General features: G+C 44.6%; 3 protein-coding genes across 5 annotated transcripts; 2 read left to right on the plus strand and 1 right to left on the minus strand.

The window, feature by feature from the left end:
- Positions 1-1,226: 1,226 nt before the first annotated feature.
- Positions 1,227-3,358, plus strand: n6amt1 (N-6 adenine-specific DNA methyltransferase 1). 2 transcript variants are annotated; one of them, XM_061067035.1, is made up of 7 exons: positions 1,227-1,314; positions 1,395-1,585; positions 1,668-1,754; positions 2,284-2,374; positions 2,449-2,532; positions 2,618-2,759; positions 2,834-3,358. In XM_061067035.1, exons 2-7 carry the CDS (start codon positions 1,398-1,400, stop codon positions 2,944-2,946), a joined length of 705 nt encoding a protein of 234 aa, XP_060923018.1. In that variant the 5' UTR covers positions 1,227-1,314; positions 1,395-1,397; the 3' UTR covers positions 2,947-3,358. The 2 variants fall into 2 exon arrangements, with proteins under 2 accessions (XP_060923018.1, XP_060923017.1); XM_061067034.1 differs by having other exon boundaries at positions 1,227-1,585.
- gart (phosphoribosylglycinamide formyltransferase) lies at positions 3,078-15,362 on the minus strand. Of its 2 annotated transcripts, none has more exons than XM_061067033.1 (23): positions 15,301-15,362; positions 15,010-15,128; positions 12,872-13,021; positions 12,578-12,673; positions 11,602-11,776; positions 10,964-11,075; positions 10,239-10,307; positions 10,020-10,145; positions 9,835-9,922; positions 9,207-9,292; positions 8,961-9,129; positions 7,863-8,094; positions 7,410-7,504; positions 7,160-7,269; positions 6,491-6,689; positions 5,327-5,578; positions 5,094-5,246; positions 4,674-4,877; positions 4,424-4,576; positions 4,118-4,248; positions 3,889-4,030; positions 3,690-3,805; positions 3,078-3,617 (listed from the first exon to the last, which is right to left on the minus strand). In XM_061067033.1, the coding sequence occupies exons 3-23, from the start codon at positions 13,014-13,016 to the stop codon at positions 3,420-3,422; spliced, it is 3,051 nt and encodes a 1,016-aa protein (XP_060923016.1). In that variant the 5' UTR covers positions 13,017-13,021; positions 15,010-15,128; positions 15,301-15,362; the 3' UTR covers positions 3,078-3,419. The 2 variants fall into 2 exon arrangements, with proteins under 2 accessions (XP_060923016.1, XP_060923015.1); XM_061067032.1 differs by having other exon boundaries at positions 7,857-8,094.
- A 534-nt stretch (positions 15,363-15,896) lies between these two features.
- On the plus strand, positions 15,897-17,735 carry LOC132996786 (nuclear factor 7, brain-like). Its single transcript, XM_061067145.1, has 2 exons — positions 15,897-16,232; positions 16,320-17,735. Exon 2 carries the CDS (start codon positions 16,337-16,339, stop codon positions 17,717-17,719), a length of 1,383 nt encoding a protein of 460 aa, XP_060923128.1. The 5' UTR covers positions 15,897-16,232; positions 16,320-16,336; the 3' UTR covers positions 17,720-17,735.
- The last annotated feature ends 333 nt before the right edge of the window (positions 17,736-18,068 follow it).

The following is an 18,068-nucleotide window of genomic DNA, read 5'->3' on the forward strand; positions in this document are numbered from 1 at the left end:
GCTCATAAGTGTGAAAAAAATGTGCATATTCACAGTACGGCTGCATTTACAACATTTAAAACGTATTATCTGAAGCATTAGTTACATTTAACACTGCATATAATGAGTTTAGCAAATAAACATCCTTTTGGGCTTGTTTTTGTTTAAATGTGAAATACACACATGCATTGTGTTATATGTGGTTTCATTCTTCAGCTGCTTTAAATTGCCTGAGGCCCCCTTCTAATAAACTACATAATACAAAAACAATATAAATTAACTATGAATGTCTGCAGCTATTTCTGCACTGAAAAATAATCTCAAATGCATCCAGTGTCTCACTCCTACCTCTTAAAACAATGAAGAATAGCGTTACTTTATCATGCAGACGATAATTTGAAGACGATGCTGTCCTTCAGCCAGGGCACATGCATAAAACTAACAGCCCGTTTCCTGTCTTGGTGAACTCTGTGTTCACTCTGCGAGCCTTATCTCTTCAGCCCTGGTCCTACCGGTATCCTGTCTTCAAAATAACTCAAAGTCCTCCCCGGGTAAGTGTCTGCCGGACTTGGACTTCTGACACTACTGCCTGCAACACTGCTAAAAGGACTGAGCATTCCTACTCTTGTGAGGCTTGATACGTACATCTCACCTTGGACTTTTCACTCATTTACTTCAGTTTACTTGTATCTAAAGTACAAGGCACGTCTTTGAGAGCAAAGTAAATGGTGAAGTGACTGCAGCGCCATCTGCTGCTGAAATGTAGGACTTACACAGTTGGAGCTCTTCCAAATGATTTGTGATCAGTTTTTAGAGTTTATAGAGTTTCTGCTGTGTCTTAATAAGTCTAGAATTAAATCTATCTGAATATAGCCTCAAAACTCTGAAATATGCACCAGGACTTTGGTCTTAATTACGTGTACATTAATTTAATGTTGCTTCAGTTTCATTTTAAGTTTTTTTATGAGAGAATTTCATTTCATTTGCTCTGTCTGTAAACTAGTTATTTGTCAGCCATGCAGATATTATTGAACCTAACAAGACTATTATATCCATTTTACATACATTTTACCTACAATCTTTTTTGTCAACACTATTTTAATTATTAGTTATTATGGAGTCAGGTTTCACAATACATTTTATTTCACTGATTAGTTCACATTTTAATTCATAAAACCACATATAAACAGCTGCTAAAATAAACCAGCGAAGAAGAGGGTAACCCACGTCACAGTGACGTTGTGCTTACGAGGAAGTGGATTGACAACACGTTAGCTGAAAGCGCCTAGCAAAACGTTAGCTTACGTCGTTTTTGAAGAATACTGGCGACGTTTTGTGCGTAAAACTGACTCAAGCGTTAAACAACAACACTGTGCAAAACCTCCGCTTACATTTAAGTACAATTATCTACGCAGTGGATGGTGGAGCGAGCCGGGGACGCGAGCAACGCTGCAGCCGGGAAGGAAGACATGTCCGCCGGCTTCCCCACTCCCGTGTCCTCCCATGCGGGACGGGGACACTTCCGGGACGTGTACGAGCCCGCGGAGGACTCCTTCCTCCTGATGGACGCGCTGGAGAAGGACGCCCGGCGGCTGCAGACGATCAGGTCAGACCCGCGTTCCGCTGTAACTCCACCGGAAGTGAGCCCCATCACTCACTCCAGGTGTGTGTCTCTCCGCTGTCTGCAGCCCGGATGTGTGTGTGGAGGTCGGCAGCGGCTCCGGAGCGGTGTCCGCCTTCCTGGCCTCGGTGGTCGGACCCTCAGCGTTACACATGTGAGCTCAGATCCCATCTACAGTGAAACACACTCATGCATTAGCACAGTGTGATCGTCTGTGTTTGTCTCCCCCCCCCTCCAGTTCTATTGTCTATTGTATAGTCAAATACTTATATTTATACCTCTTCTATATATCATATCATACTCTCTGTATATTCTTTGTATATATAAGTATATATACACATATTTATACATGTGTACATATTATTACAATATTTACTATTATATATACTGTTGCTGCTGCCATTATTAGTATATACTATTATATTGGTAAAATTACTATCATATATAAATATATATTATGTTATATACTATATAAACTGTACTATTTTTATATACTGTGTAACAATAACATTACCATCATATCATCAGTACTATTACCATCATCTTGCCACTGCACCTTATCTACCCATTTATCTTTCTACCTCAATATTTTTTCATTTTATTGTATTCAAATATACCGGCTGCTATGACGACTTAATTTCCCTTCGGGGATGAATAAAGTAATCAATCTATCTATCTATCAGTTGCACTGATGTGAATCCTGCAGCTGCGCAGTGCACAGAGAAGACAGCCTCCTGCAACAGTGTGTCACTCCAACCTGTCATCACAGACCTGGTGAGGCTTGCACATGCACATGCACAGATTTGAAATGAACCACCATGCTTATTGAAATGTTTTCCTCTCTTCAGGTGGAGTGTCTTCTCCCCCGGCTGCGTGGCCAAGTGGACGTCCTCCTCTTCAACCCTCCCTACGTGGTGACGCCATCAGAGGAGGTGTGGCTTCAGGCCAGCAGCTTCTGGACAGGTGGAAGATGGGGAGCGTTTTAACAGTGGAAGCTTGTTCTTGGGTCCTCCTCAGGTGGGGAGCAGAGGTATCGAGGCCGCCTGGGCAGGTGGGACGCGAGGACGGGAAGTCACGGACAGATTCCTCCCCCTGGTGACGGAGCTGCTGTCCACCACAGGGTTGTTTTACCTCATCACCATCGCCGAGAACGATCCAGGTGAGTTTTCAATGTCGGAAGCGATTTTGATTACGAGGAAGGATGATTTGACACGTCTCCCTCTTTGTCAACAGAGGACATCATCCGCTTCCTGGGGAAACGTGGCCTGGAGGGAGAGTCCTGCTTGTCCACGAGAGCTGGAAACGAGAGGCTGTCAGTGCTTCGCTTCCACAGGAGACAAACGTGAGACGAGGAATTCTGAGCTGTCAAAGAAGAGACTGGACGGATTAAGACTCTTGGATTTTACGGGGACAATCGTTTAGATTCAGACCGAGTGGGAGGAGCTTCTGCTGTAAACATGCTGACATGACAACTGTATGCAACACTGTAACAGACATTTTAATAATGACGGACAAGAATTCACTACAAGCAGTACAAGCTAATTCCAGTGCAGGCATTATTACAATCGTAACATTTCTTAAAAGATAATATTGGAATGTCATTTTCATTTTCAAGTACGATGCTTCTTTACACTAGAAGTTGAAATGCTACTTTCATCCTAACTGGACCCGATGATGCAAAGGACAGTTTGAAGTGGAGGGAAACATTTTCTATTCCTTTCCCACTTGTTTTGTACAATAAAGTTTTAGTGTTACACAAGCAAACCGTTTAATTGTGTTAATGACAGGAATGGATAAAGTTGAGTTTGACGTCTGGTCTTTAACTCTGTGGGCTGGTCTTCCACACGCTGTGGCCGTCCTCGCCGAGCGTGACGGCGCCGCTGGCCACCAGCTCCAGGGCGGCGGGGAAGGCGCGGTGCTCCGCCTCCCGGATCCGGTCGCACAGCGCCTCCTCGGTGTCGCCGCTCAGCACGGGCACGGCCTCCTGCGCGATGATGGCGCCGGCGTCCACCTCTTCCTGTCAAGACAACAGCTGTTTATCTAATTCAAAGAGGACAGCAACTTCTCAGATATTATTTTGTCCACTTACTGCCACGAAGTGAACCGTGCAGCCGGTCACCCGCACGCCGGCCTGCAGCGCCTGCTTCTGGGCGTTCACGCCCTTGAATGACGGCAGCAGGGATGGATGGATGTTCAGCAGTTTCCCTGCAACAGAAACAAAAGCTGTTCAACTTGACTTTGGAATTAAATGTCAGAAAAGCTCCGTCGACCTGATGCCATCTGCACACCGTTCCATTTCTTGACAAAGGTTCCCGTGAGGATCCTCATGAATCCAGCGAGACACACCAGCTCCACCCTGAACTCCTCCAGCACGCGGTCGATGGTGCCGTCAAACTCTGCCCGGCTCCCGTACATTTTGTGGTCCACCACCTGTATAAAGGACAAACACAAAAACTTAATATCCTCATTGTATCACTGAATTTTGTTTTTTATTATTCTCATAAATATCTGCGTTACTCGTGTCTGGATTCCAGCGAGCGACGCCCTCTTCAGGCCCTGGACGCCCGGCCGGTTGGAGATGACGACCACAATCTCGGCCGAGCTGGACGGACGCCTGGCCTGCTCGATCAGGGCCTGGAGGTTGGTGCCTGGGACACAGAGGAAGCATCTTTTAGACAAAACATGAGGAAAATATCAAGTGGGAACTAAATCCATCTACAGAGCAAACACTCATCAAATTCTTTGTTTGATTTGAACCAAAAACCACTCAGAGTTGAGAGAGTCCAGCTGCAACTCTTACTTCCAGATGAATAAAGAACACACCTGTGCCAGAGATGAGAACAGCGACTCTCGTCCTTTTGCGTGGTGTGCCGTCGCTGCCGTGACAACCATTATTTTGCTCGACCCCCGAGTCTCCGGCTGACCCCGCCTTCAGCAGGCTGTTGCTCAGGTTACGCACCACCACAGCTTCTGCCCCTACATCAACACACACAACAAAACTTCCATTTTCACCAACGATTCTTGGATGATTCCTTGTTCACTTCACAACTCTATCCAGGTTTCAGTGGCTGACCAGGCAGCTTGTGAGCCAGTGAGCCCACGATCCAGGCGTCCTCGTGGGCCTGCAGCTGCTCCAGGACCCCCGGAGCGTCCGGCGGGGCGACCACCAGCACGGCGCCCAGGCCGCAGTTGAAGGTGCGGGCCATCTCGTCGTCGCTCAGGCCGCCCTCCCTGTGGAGCCAGGAGAACACGGGGGGGATGTCCCACTGAGACGCGTCTGAATCACACACAGAGACGACGTGGGAATATTAATGAGGGAGCAGAGAGGGACCTCAGGGAAAGTTTATTCATGTTTACTCTTGAACAAAGGTCATTCAACGAGAATCATTTATACTAGAAACTTTCTTCCTGTTTTCCTCTGCTAATGCAGCTCTCCACCCTGTTGATGTCAACACTTTTTTATGCTTAGGATGCAGATGAAGGGGACGTGTACCTAAATCGACCGCCAGCTCCTGGGGCAGCACCCGAGGGATGTTCTCCAGCAGCCCCCCCCCTGTGATGTGGGCGTAGGCCTTCACGGCGCCGCTGCGGAGGATGGGCAGCAGCAGGCGACTGTAGATCTTCGTCGGCGTGAGCAGAACCTCACCTGGAGGCGACAGAGCAGTTCAAGTGTGGGTCGGGATTCAAGTGTTTGTATCTGGGGTGAAAAATGAAAGTCAAACGTACCGACGGTCTGTCCAGGGCCGCAGAACGGGGCGGGGGAGCTGTAGCTGAGGCCGGCCCGCTCCAGGACTTTGCGGACCAGGCTGAAACCGTTGCTGTGGACGCCGGAGGACGCCACTCCCAGCAGCAGGTCCCCCTCGGCAATGTCTCCCAGCCTGGGCAACAGGGCGCCGCGCTCCACTGCTCCCACGCAGAACCCGGCCAGGTCGTACTCGCCGGGAGCGTAGACGCCCGGCATCTCGGCCGTCTCACCCCCTGGACAAGGACATTTTTGGAAACACAGATCTCATTAGCATAGCTAATATTTAACATTCAGTCATTGCTAGGGTTGCAAAGGGGCGGAAAGTTTCCGGAAAGTTTCCGGTAAATTTCCGGAAACTTTCTATGGAAGTTAAGCTCGGGAATTTTGAAAAAAAAAAAAAAACTACACAAATGAAACGCTGAGCAATAAAAACATCATTCAAAACTCTATTTTAAAGATGTATGGAATGCAGCACAGGCTGCACGTTGAATTTCAACCCTCCACTGTGCATTCTTCCATCACATGCACAGATAACTCCCAGCATCCTTCACTCTACAGCAGGGCTATTGAGGCCTGCTGTAGTGTGCAGGACCAGTCAGGTAAGTTTCGATGATATTACTGGGAAAATATATTAGCATGCTGATTGAGGATTGTTCATCTGTTCATCTAGCCTATTTCCATTCATTTATCCATCAATTATAAAATATTTTCACAGACGATTCCAATTGTTTTGCTAACTAATTATATCTCTGGCATTACATTATTGTTTTTTTACAAACTTTTTTCTCATCTTATTCTACAGAACAATGCCACGTGCACTATCTCATGTGTGGAGGCATTTCACCCCATCCAATGTAGAAGGAAAGGCTGTGTACATTTACAATACTGTGCAAAGACCTATGTTAAGAATGACACAACGATGCAGAAGCATATAGTCAAGTGCCCAAAGTTTCCTCAGGGCTCAAATCAGCTTATGACAAAACAAAATGTTTATATTTATGTCTGTATATGACAAGGTAAATACAGTTAGTATAAATTATTCACGTTTATTCCCGTATATTTCCGTTAATTCCCATGCAAAGTTTCCAACTTTGAATATTCCCGGAATTTTGCAACCCTAGTCATTGCACTGTCACTCGTCTCACCCAGCAAAGCGCAGCCCGCCATCTCGCAGGCCTTGGCGATGCCGCCGACCACCGCGGCGGCCACGTCCACGTCCAGCCTGCCGCAGGAGAAGTAGTCCAGGAAGAAGAGCGGCTCGGCGCCCACGGCGAGCACGTCGTTCACGCACATGGCGACCAGGTCCTGACCCAGGCCGCCGTGCTGCCCGCACGCCTGGGCAATCTGATGGAGAACCACACAAAAAAACTGTCTTTAAAATCACCGCTTTTTGGAAGTTTTGGCACCTTGACAAATCCAACCCACTGAGGATTGTAATTTAATCTCCAGACTCGCCGACAATGAGCTCAATCTGCTTCGAGCATCCATGAAATAATCCTGGATCTTTCACACTTTAAATAAATTTGTATTCCTCTTCAAGGATTTTATTTAAGAAGCCAGAGTCTGAGCCTTTGAATGTGTCTCCAGATAAGCGCGTCTCCCCCGCTGCTCCATTACCACGCAGCCAAATCTGGATCCTATTTTCAATGGTTACTCGTTATAGCCCGTGTGGAAATTACCAAAGCCAATTTGGGCCGAGCCGAGCTTTTCAGCACTTTCATTAGATTCTCATTTGTTCCAGGTCTTAGCGGCGACAGTCACATATCGAGAAATGACAGCAGAGCCTGCGTGGAGGGAAAACACTCCTGTCCCACCTTGAGCTTGGTCCCGACGCCGTCCGTCCCAGACACCAGGACGGGGTCCACAAACCCTGCAGCCTTCAGGTCAAAGAGACCAGCGAAGCCTCCCAGTTCTGCATTACAGCCTGATGGAAAATACAAGTTACAGTTACTGCCTCTTACATTCAAACTGATTCGTACCATGTGTAATGAATGATTTTACTGTGTGAAAACATCTTCTGTCTGTGTTAAGTGTCTTTTTTTTTTTACATGACACTGAAGTTACCAGAGCGAGACGTAGCTTTAGCCAGAGGTTTGATCAGCTCCACCAGCTTGTTACCGGCGGCGATGTCCACTCCGCTCTCCTTATAGGTCAGACCTCTGTCAGAGACACAGATTTTTTATTCCCACCGGCTTCAGGTCTTAATCTGAACTAGGTCTCGTGGAAGAGGATTCAAATCTGATTTTTTTTTTAACTCAGAGGGGAATTTCTGGTTGTGGAGAATACCACACACATGAATATGATAAAAGATAAATGATATAAGCTAATTTACAAAATTATTTATGTTGTGATTAAAAAAAAAAAACTAGGACACAAGTACATGTACACTGATGTTTATTATTCAATCGGTTCTATAGGATTTACAGTGGAGCTGGAGAATAACAAACACAAAATATAAAAAAAGGGAATGTTTCAGTTGAAGTGTGTATGTTTGGCGTGCGCCACACTCACACACACCTGGATTGGTTCAGGTGAGCGATGGCCCGGTGGCCGATGTCGCGGCGGTAGACCGCACCCGGGAAGCCGATGGCAGCCACGCCCTGGTTGGCGGAACGCAACGCCGCTTCCAGGGAGGAACTGACCGCCGTGACAGTCAGGACCCGCCCACCGCTGGACACCACGCCTCCTTCCTTCAGGGCGGTGCCGGCGTGGAAGACCTGCAGCCCGTTGTCCTGAACCTGGGAGAGGCCTAAAGGACCAGATTAAAGCGATTAAAGATTTTATTATTTTTTATGAGTTTATCAGTTTTCAGACGCCATCTTACTATAGTGTAATATTTTTCATATCTCACTATTAGGGAAGGGAATCGGCAGGGACCTCCCGATACGATACTATCACGATACTTAGGTGGCGATACGATATGTATTGCGATTCGATATTACGATTTCCTGGGATTTCTTTTGGTTATTTTTTTTTTAAATACTGGACCATGGAAAAATGTTGACTCATACCTTCAAATACAACACAGTCAAATTCACTTAGAGTTTTCCAAGTTTTATTTCAAATATTAACATTAACTTAATGACTGCCGGGCAGCCAATAGAGAAAATAAAAAAAAATGTTCCCTATTATTGTATAGCCCCTGTCAACTGCACACAAACTGACAGATTAAGAAATGTATGCCACTTAGGCTACTTTTAAACAATAAATAAAAGGTAAATTAAATAGAATGAATAAAAGTTTACTTAAAATATAAACTTTGAAATAAACAAAAAGTAGGCTATTGTTGTTTGCATGTAGGCGATGCAAAGCTAGTGCTTGGGTATGTTTAGATTCTTGTGCAAAAAACAAGAGCTGGTCAACATGCTCTGGGTTGATGTTGCTGCCCCCACCCGTATAAACCAATAACTATGTTTGGTTTAAAAAAAAAAAAATAAAAATAATAATAATTATAATTATTTAAAAAAAATCGATTTGGGAGGCAGCATGGCGATTTAAAATCGTCATTCACAAGAATCGCGATTTGTAACTGAATCGATTTCCCCCCCCATCCCTACTCAATATACTCTTGACATTTAGCCCACACAGGCTTTGCTGCTGCAGTGTCGTGCAAACCTGTGATCTCGACTCCTTTCTTGTAGGAGCCAGGGTAACCGGGGCTGGCCATGACAACCGTGACAGCAGAGCTGCCTTGCTGCCACACGGGGGGGTTGGCAGCCAGTGTGCCTTTCATGGTGTTCATTATCACTTCGTACAGGTCGCTCTTCAGCAGGGGCATCAGCACCTTAAAAAAAATAAAATCGAATGAGTTGACAGTCAAATAGGTTTCTTGTGCATCGATGGGTTAGGGGCGACTTGTACCTGACACTCAGGATCTCCGAAGCGACAGTTGTACTCGAGCAGCTTCGGGCCCTGCTTGGTCAACATCAGCCCTGCGTACAGCACACCTGGAAAAAACATCAGAGAATGAGGCTGTGTGTCATTCATCTGAAACTATTACATTACATTACATGTCATTTAGCTGACGCTTTTGTCCAAAGCGACTTACATTTTTAGTACACTCAACATTTATGAGGGGCCATTTAGGGGTTCAGTATCTTGCCAAGGACACTTCGGCAAAAGGACACTTCGGCAAAACAACAATGGACACACGGACACACACACACACACAAGGCAGTGAAATAAAAATGCAAAAATATCCACAAAGTGAGACACAAAACCAACAGTGAGACATGTAAAAGAAGAGCAGAGGCCAAAAAAGACAAGAAACAGTCACACTGAGACGACAAAGAGGGAAAAAGAACAGCAACAAGGACACAAAACAACCACACAAAGATGCAAAATGACCAGAAACACAATACTGTGACACAGGGATGGAAAAAAAGTTGTTTATTTGAGACACAGCTCCTCAAATTGACAACTCAGAACAACAGAGAGACTATAAACTCACGGCTACAAGGACAACACATGTAAGGGACAGAGCACTCACCCACGTAAGGAGCTCCCTCCTCCTTCATCTTGTCCACCGTCCTCTGAAGGACCGTCTCTCTGATCTGCTGCAGCAGCTCCTGACTCACCTGCACAGGAGCCAGATGCATTAAATCCACCTTCACATTCTCTTTGGCATCGTTAAGTTTTTACAACCTTGCTCACTGTCAAATGTCAGCACAGTACCTGAGGGGTGGGGCAGTAGGCCCCCATGCCGCCTGTGTTGGGCCCCAGGTCCCCGTCCTGCAGCCGCTTGTGATCCTGCGCCGGAGGCATCGGCGACACCGAGGAGCCGTCGCTGAAACACAGACACTGAAGGAGCAAGGGAAACCTCCTGTCAATTTCCCCTTCAGATCAAACTTGTGTAAATAAGTTGTGAATTTCAGTTTAACCGTTTTTACTCACAGACACTTCCTCTCCCTCCAGGAGCTCCTCCACCACCACCGTGTCCCCTGCAGCTCCAAAGGCTTTGTCCTGTCAGAGAGACAACTTTCACATGCTGCTCTGATCCATTGTTCCAATAAAACAAGCGTCTGCTCTAAACCTGGGTTGTGCTGTTGGCCTGTGGTAATGCTCCAGAACTATGTCAGAATTATTCCTCTTCATAAATGAATCCTACTCAAACAGTTCTACGCTTTATCTTCCGTGTGCTGGATGTTGAGTCCAGAGCTTCTTACGACACAATCTTCAGACCCAAGTTCACAACTTTTCAAGATAAAAGCTCTGTAACTCCACACAGAATAAAACACTACAGCAACAAATGGAAAGATGTGCTTTTACTCTGTAGAAAAATTGCCTAAGAAGTTGTGATTCGACGAATGTCTAGGTCAAGTCAGATAAGGTCAAAAAATAAAATAACAGATATGCGTTCTACGTACAGACAGATTTTTGTGGAATTATCAAGTATATTAACAACTACATCAGCTCTAAATAAAGTAAAAGCACAGAAACATACAAGGGAATTATCACTGTCCACTCTATTCATCACTGTCCAAGCAGGGCTGTTCAAAAGGCAGCAGTCAAATGGGAATATGCGACGTGACTCATCGTAAATTAAGCCTTTATGAGATTATTAATTCTTAGACTTCAGTATGAGGTTTAGCTACATATTGTCTGTCGGGGTCAGGTACCTTCATGATGTCCATCACAGCCTGACAGGCCTCCTCCTGGTCTGTGGCCACGATGACTCCCTTCCCGGCTGCCAGGCCGCTGGCCTTCACCACCAGCGCAGGAAAGTCGGCACTGGAGACGGCAAACAACGAGACCAGCTCAGTAACGTGCAGAGAGAATCATTTCCACGGGACACACATCTGGAGCAGATGCTGTACTGCCGATATAAAACCCAAAATGTCTTCTGTGGACCGTTTAGCATCTGCAGAGCACACCGCTGTGGATGCGTGTGGATGAGGGTGGCAGCTGTTGTTCTGCCCAAGATGGTTAATATGACCAAGGAGATGACTTTCAGTGAAAAGTGACAACTCTGTCTCTTCTGTTGCTTCTTCAAGGGCACTACGAAAAACAGCCATCACTTCTGAGATCATTAACTTTGAGAATAAAACAATTCCGTCAACATTTCATTTTCTATCAGAACACAATTTTCCGTGTGGTTAATGGCTCCTAAAACCAGAACTCAACAAGCTTCCTGCAGGAAGTCAAAACTGAAAACAGTGACGTTGTCTCATAGTTTGCATTCAACACAAACACATGTCTATATATATGTCTCTAGACTCGGGACGTGGGCACAGACACACTTGTCTGCTGTACTGACGTGCGGATGTAGTTGCAGGCCTCCTGGGGGTCGGTGAAGGAGCCGTAACGGGCCGTGGGGATGCCGTGGCGCTCCATGAACGCCTTGGAAAAGCTCTTGCTGGCCTCCAACTGAGCGGCTTTTGCAGAGGGGCCGAAACACGGCACTCCTGCTGCCGTCAGGTCATCGACGATACCTGAAAGAGCAATAGCCTATTAAGAGCCTACGTGATATGTGTAAACGTATTCAGACCCATGTGGTAAGTGACGTGTTTTAAGACGAGTAAGCAGGAGGGGATCTCTGCGAGTTAGCTGTCTTTTTTTTTTTTGTAGAACTTTATTGAAGAGAAACACAAACATTCCTTGACAACATCACAAATTATATATGACAGACTGATTAGTGAAAAATAATAAATAAGTAAATAAATAAATGGACAGTTAAGACATTCAATCGTACCACAGGATTCCCCTCAGTTAGAGAGGTATCCTGCAATAGGTAGCCACCTCCTCACAAAAACATCAGACCTTAATTGTAATTGAGCAGTTAAAGCCTCCATTCCATACACCTCCCTCAGCTTCTGTTTCCACTGTGCCACTGTAAATGGCTGTGGATTCAACCATTTTATTATTACCATTTGTCTAGCAGTTATCAAGAATATATGTAACAAGTGCTCTTGGTCTCTTGTGTACATGCCTTCAGGAGTTGGGGTGAATAGTATATTAATTCCCAAAACTTTATCTATCTCGCTCTTTATCGCCTTCCAAAAAGCAAGCATCATTGGACAATCCCAAAATATTTGTGAGTGGTCGCCAACCATTCCACATCGTCTCCAGCAGTAGAGTTAGCCGTCTTTGTTGGTTATACATTTTTTTTTCCAAAGTTTAACAATGAAAGCCAAAAGTTTAAGTGAGCAAATGTTTTGACTTCATCTCTCTATCTGCTTGAAAGGCTGGGAAATGTAAGTTTGTGTTAAATACTATCCGAGGACTTCACTTACCTGCAGCCAGCGGCACCTCAGGCCCGACCACCACCAGGCCCACATGATGATCCTTGCAGAACTGAGCCAAGATGGAGTGGTTGCTCACCGATACCTCTGCGTGGAGGAAAATCACAGGAAGCAACAGTTTCTGGGTCATTCACACTTTTTTCTTTGTTAGTATTATAATTATTACCACCACCGCTTCAGGGTTAAGAGCAGAAGCACCAAACACACGATGCTTATCACAACGTGTAAAGACGGTGATAAAACAATTCCGGAATTCGCCCGTTTCTCCCGAGTGTTTGTATTTACCAGAGTTGCGGATCTTCCCACAGTTGGCGGTGCCTGCGTTACCCGGGGCAACCAGGACCTGCTGGATCTGTGGCGACTGGGCCAACTTCCAGGCCAGCGCGTGCTCCCGTCCTCCGCTGCCGACCAACAGCACCCGCTCTGCCATGGCACCTGGGGGAGAAATGAAGAGAGATCCCGGCGTGTTGCATTAAGCTGAAACCTCACACGCCTTCATGGTTATTTCCTCAGGAGCGGCCGACGCTTCTCCATCCGCCTCCAAGCGTGTTCGCAAAGCAGCCATTTAATTGCATGCAAAGGCCTGACCTATAACGAAAGGAGTTTGCTGAGCCGCGAGGAAGCGCTGACCTTTACCGAGGCCCGGGGTCGTATATTATCTTGTAACGCCACACTAACAAGGATCCAATCAACTAGAACAAGAACACAAGTCAACAATTAAATGGCGTGGTCACCGAGCACGGAGGGGCTGAACACGCCGGCTCATTTGCATGGAAAAACAAAACCATTATCAGGTGGAGATACAGTAAACCATCCGCCGGAGCCTCGGCAGCTCGGTTCCTCTGAGCCTCTTAAACCAATTTTCTGCAAAGACGATATTTCATTTATTACTTGCAGACGCCTTTTCTCATTTAGCCGTGGTTATTACAGGCAGCTACAATGTTTGTCATTTAATAATTGATTATATTTGAGAGGATTTAACACAGGAAATAAAATGGTTCTTTTTAATAAAAAAGTAAAACATGATACGCACCGTCACACAGTGTGAATTCACAGTTATCCTCATGACACACGTTTGGAATCAATGTAATCTCATCACTTGAATAAGGCTCATGTAATGTTCTGCCTTTCCCAAACTAAATTTTACCCCTAAATGTGGTTTTAAAACAAGTATTACATCTTCGAGTGCGACAAATGTAGAAAATCTTAAATAAAAACAGCAAAAAAGAATCCGCAATGAATCCTGTGAACGTTCTAAACCCCCCTTACTCAAACAGGGTCAGGGTTCAAACCATCCCAATCTGCGTTGACCTGAAACCTGTGACTTGAGTTCCGAAGGTTGTGCAATTGCGAGATTTACTTTAAAAGGGTTCTGAGTGTCACACAGTCTGAAAGGTCCCTGGGAAGAAGAGCCGGGATCAGATAAGAGCACAAAAGGCTGAGTGTTGCACAGTGGTCGCACACGATCCACAATTAGCCAAATCACCGCTTTTGATTGAAATCACTCGGGCTCATGTGACTCACGTGTCAGAGAGCACATGAGTCTGAAGGAGCCCTGAGAGAAAACTGCACATTTATATAAAGTGTTGCCTCTTTTACCATGATTAATGACTTTAAAATGCCTTTATAGTACTTTTGACTTTATATTCTCCCACCATGCTGCACATCACTGCCCTGCACTGAGGATAAAATTAAAATATGAATGATTGAACAGACTTTTCTTTGGTTAACTCACAATTTGTTTGAAAGGTATCTACATATAGATAGATAGATACATAGATAGATAGATAGATAGATAGATAGATAGATAGATAGATAGATAGATAGATAGATAGATAGATAGATAGATAGATAGATAGATAGATAGATAGATAGATAGATTACTTTATTCATCCCCGAAGGGAAATTAAGTCGTCATAGCAGCCGGTATATTTGAATATAATAAAATACAATACAATAGAATAAAATAAAAAATATTGAGGAAGAAAGAATAAAAAACAGAAACACAAGATAAATGGGTAGATAAGGTGCAGTGGCAAGATGATGGTAATAGTACTGATGATATGATGGTAATGTTATTGTTAGACAGTATATAAAAATAGTACAGTATATATAGTATATAATATAACATAATATATATTTATATATTATAGTAATTATACAAATATAATAGCAGTATATAGTAATAATGGCAGCAACAGTATATATAATAATAATAAAGAAGGTTTGGTTGATAATGTGGTAAAATGCATGCACTGTTCTGCAATGGAACATGACCGGCTGGGTCTAATGCCTGATGCAGCCTCTTTCATTATCCCAGATCACTTCCCACTAAAGCCAATGCGTTTCCACTGCAAGCAAATCAAGTGAATGTAAAACACTGTGCGACTGAAACAAGTGAAAACATGAACATAGACACTCACCTGTGCGCGTTGACTATAAGTAGCAAGCAGGAAATAGCCGGAGCCCAGTTCAGGACAACAGTGACAGGAGTGTGTGTGCTCTGCTCGCAGCCTGGGACTGACACACACAAACACACACACTATGCACACAACACACAAGCCACACGCCACACACACCACGTGGATTCAATATCGCAGTGATGTGCCTCGTAAACGCTTCGAGAATCGCAACGTAAAGTTACGCAACAAGTGCGAAGTGTCGTTAAAAGTGTCAAATAAGTTGCTGATCACAGTTGATTTTCGGTTTCTCACCTTTATTTTGCTGCGGAGAGGTTTTTTGGGGGAGATTCTTCTTCTTCTTCTTCGTCTCCCTCCTCTGGATGCACCGGCAGAGAGGATCATGGGAGTTGGAGTCAATAGTGGGGAAATCGGGTGTTTCCCGAAAACAAACAGACATGATCAAGTAACTTTCCTCCAATTAACGTCCGTGTAAATAACATGTTCTGCCTGTTTTTCATAAGCTATATATGTTACACATTTCTTTTAAATTATATGTAAAAACTAAAGTTATTTTTTAATATTAAGATTCAATATGTTTCTGATTTATTGAAAGCCCAAAGTCACACACCATATAATGCTGTCACACTTGAGGTATAATAATCACAACAAAATGTAAAATCATTTGATGATGTCATACTTTTTACTGCACTCACACACAAATTAATAGGCAAACTTGAGCTGATTTGAATTTTAAAAACCCTCTTTTCATTTTCTGAACTTGTGTCCATTTGTTTGCACTTTGCATCTGTCTCTTTAATGAAACTTCAGCTCTGCAGTCACGTCACAGACTCCTCCCCCTGCACTTCCTGTTAATATTTTACTTTCACTTTCAAGCTAGCAGATCTACATCTGAATTTTGATCACTGAGCAGATACTGATCATATTCAAGCAGCTATATAACAACCAAGTCTCTTGTCTGTGTGAGTTTGTTGCCGCCAAATTACTTTCAACCAGATGTCAAATCAAAGGCTCTAATTTTCTTGAACTTTATTACAATGGAGTCCTGACACACCTGAGACACTAGGTGACATCTGTTCCTCCCCGAAGAGACGCAGGCTGAAAACCAGACGATCACATTCACCTTCCAAACCAAACTAAACCAAACTAGACGAAATGTCTTGAGTGAGTCCAGCTACAGGACAGAAGAGTGAAACTACAACCTGCCGACGCTCCACATACTTACCGTGAGTTTAACAAACATCTAGACTCAGATTGAAAGTGAACCTCAGTGAAGTTCTTGGAACTGTGACTGACTGACTGTCTGTTTTCAGCTTCACCTGGAGACTCAATGGCTTCCAGATTAGAAGAGGATCTCTGCTGTCCAGTCTGCCGTGATGTCTTCATAGATCCTGTCATTCTGTCATGTAGTCACAGCTTCTGTAAAGTCTGTGTGAAGACCTGGTGGAAAGGCAAAGAAGTAAAACTGTGTCCACTTTGTAAGAGAAGATCTTCAAGGTCAGAACCACCTGTTAGCCTGGTGATAAAGAACCTGTGTGAGGCCTTCTTACAGGAGAGAGATCAGAGGTCTTCACATATTCTCTGCAGTCTGCACTCAGAGAAGCTCAGACTCTTCTGTCTGGACCATCAGGAGCCAGTGTGTCTCGTCTGCCGAGATTCAGAAAAACACGCCGACCACAGATTTAGACCCATCGATGAAGCTGCACAACAACCCAAGAAGCAGCTTCAGGAAACTCTGGAGCCCTTGAAGAAGAAGTTACAGTGTTTGGAACGTGTTAAAGCAGAGTTTGAACAAACAGCAGAACACATTAAGCTCCAGGCCCGACACACAGAGAGGCAGATCAAGGAGCAGTTTAAAAACCTTCATAAGTTTCTGGAGGAGGAAGAGGCGGCCAGGATGGCTGCACTGAGGGAGGAAGAGGAGCAGAAGAGTCGAATGATGAAGGAGAAGATTGAGGCTCTGAGCAGAGACATAACAGCTCTTTCAGACTCAATCAGAACCACAGAGGACGAGCTGAGAGCTGAAGACGTCTCGATCCTGCTCAACTACAAGGCTGCAGTGGAACGAGTCCAGCAGCGCCCCCTGCTGGATGACCCACAGCTGGCGTCAGGAGCTCTGATAGACAAGGCCAAACATCTGGGCAACTTGAGCTTCAACATCTGGAACAAGATGAAGGACATGGTCTCCTACAGTCCTGTGGTTCTGGACCCAAACTCTGCACATCCAGTACTCGCCCTGTCTGAAGATCTGACCAGTTTGAGAGGAGTAGAGAAACAGAAGCTTCCTGACAATCCAGAGAGGTTTGATCATTTCTTCTCAGTCCTGGGGTCTGAGGGTTTTAACTCAGGGACTCACAGCTGGGACGTCCTGGTTGGAGACAGTATTTACTGGTTACTGGGTGTGAGAGCAGAGCCTGTCCAGAGGAAAGGAGACATACTGTCTGGATCATGGGGTGTATGGTTCTATGAAGGTGAATACTCAGCATGGTCACCATCAACATCATCTGTTCTCTCTGTGCAGAAGATCAAGAGGATCAGAGTGAAACTGGACTGGAACAGAGGAGAACTGTCGTTCTCGGATCTCGATACTAACAAACACATTCACACCTTCACAGACACTTTCACTCAAAAGATGTTTCCATTCTTTCACATGAGAGATCACATGAAGCTGTTACCTGTGAATGTCTCTGTGACGCTGGATCAGAGCAGTTAGAGATAAAAGATTTTATTCATCATGTTTATTTCTTCAAGAGAAATCTGCTGAATTTAAATGTTAAACTTGTTATTCTAAAGCTTTGTTTATTTCTCCTTTTACTTCTCACTCATTTTTATTTCTCCTGTCGACTTTTGCACGTTCGTTAAAATATTTGATTATTTTCTGATCTTTATCTTTAACTTGTTTTTTTCTTTCATGGAAAATGTTTCCTATCATTTAGATTCTGTGTGGATCCATGAAGTTGAGCAAACTGATCAAGATCCACATAAAAACACAATTATCAGAATCAACAGCATGTCAAGGGAAAAAGATATATATCCTATATGTAGGAATACACAGTTACTTT

This window comes from Limanda limanda, chromosome 23, assembly GCF_963576545.1.
Source record: "Limanda limanda chromosome 23, fLimLim1.1, whole genome shotgun sequence".
Taxonomy (NCBI): Eukaryota; Metazoa; Chordata; class Actinopteri; order Pleuronectiformes; family Pleuronectidae; genus Limanda; species Limanda limanda.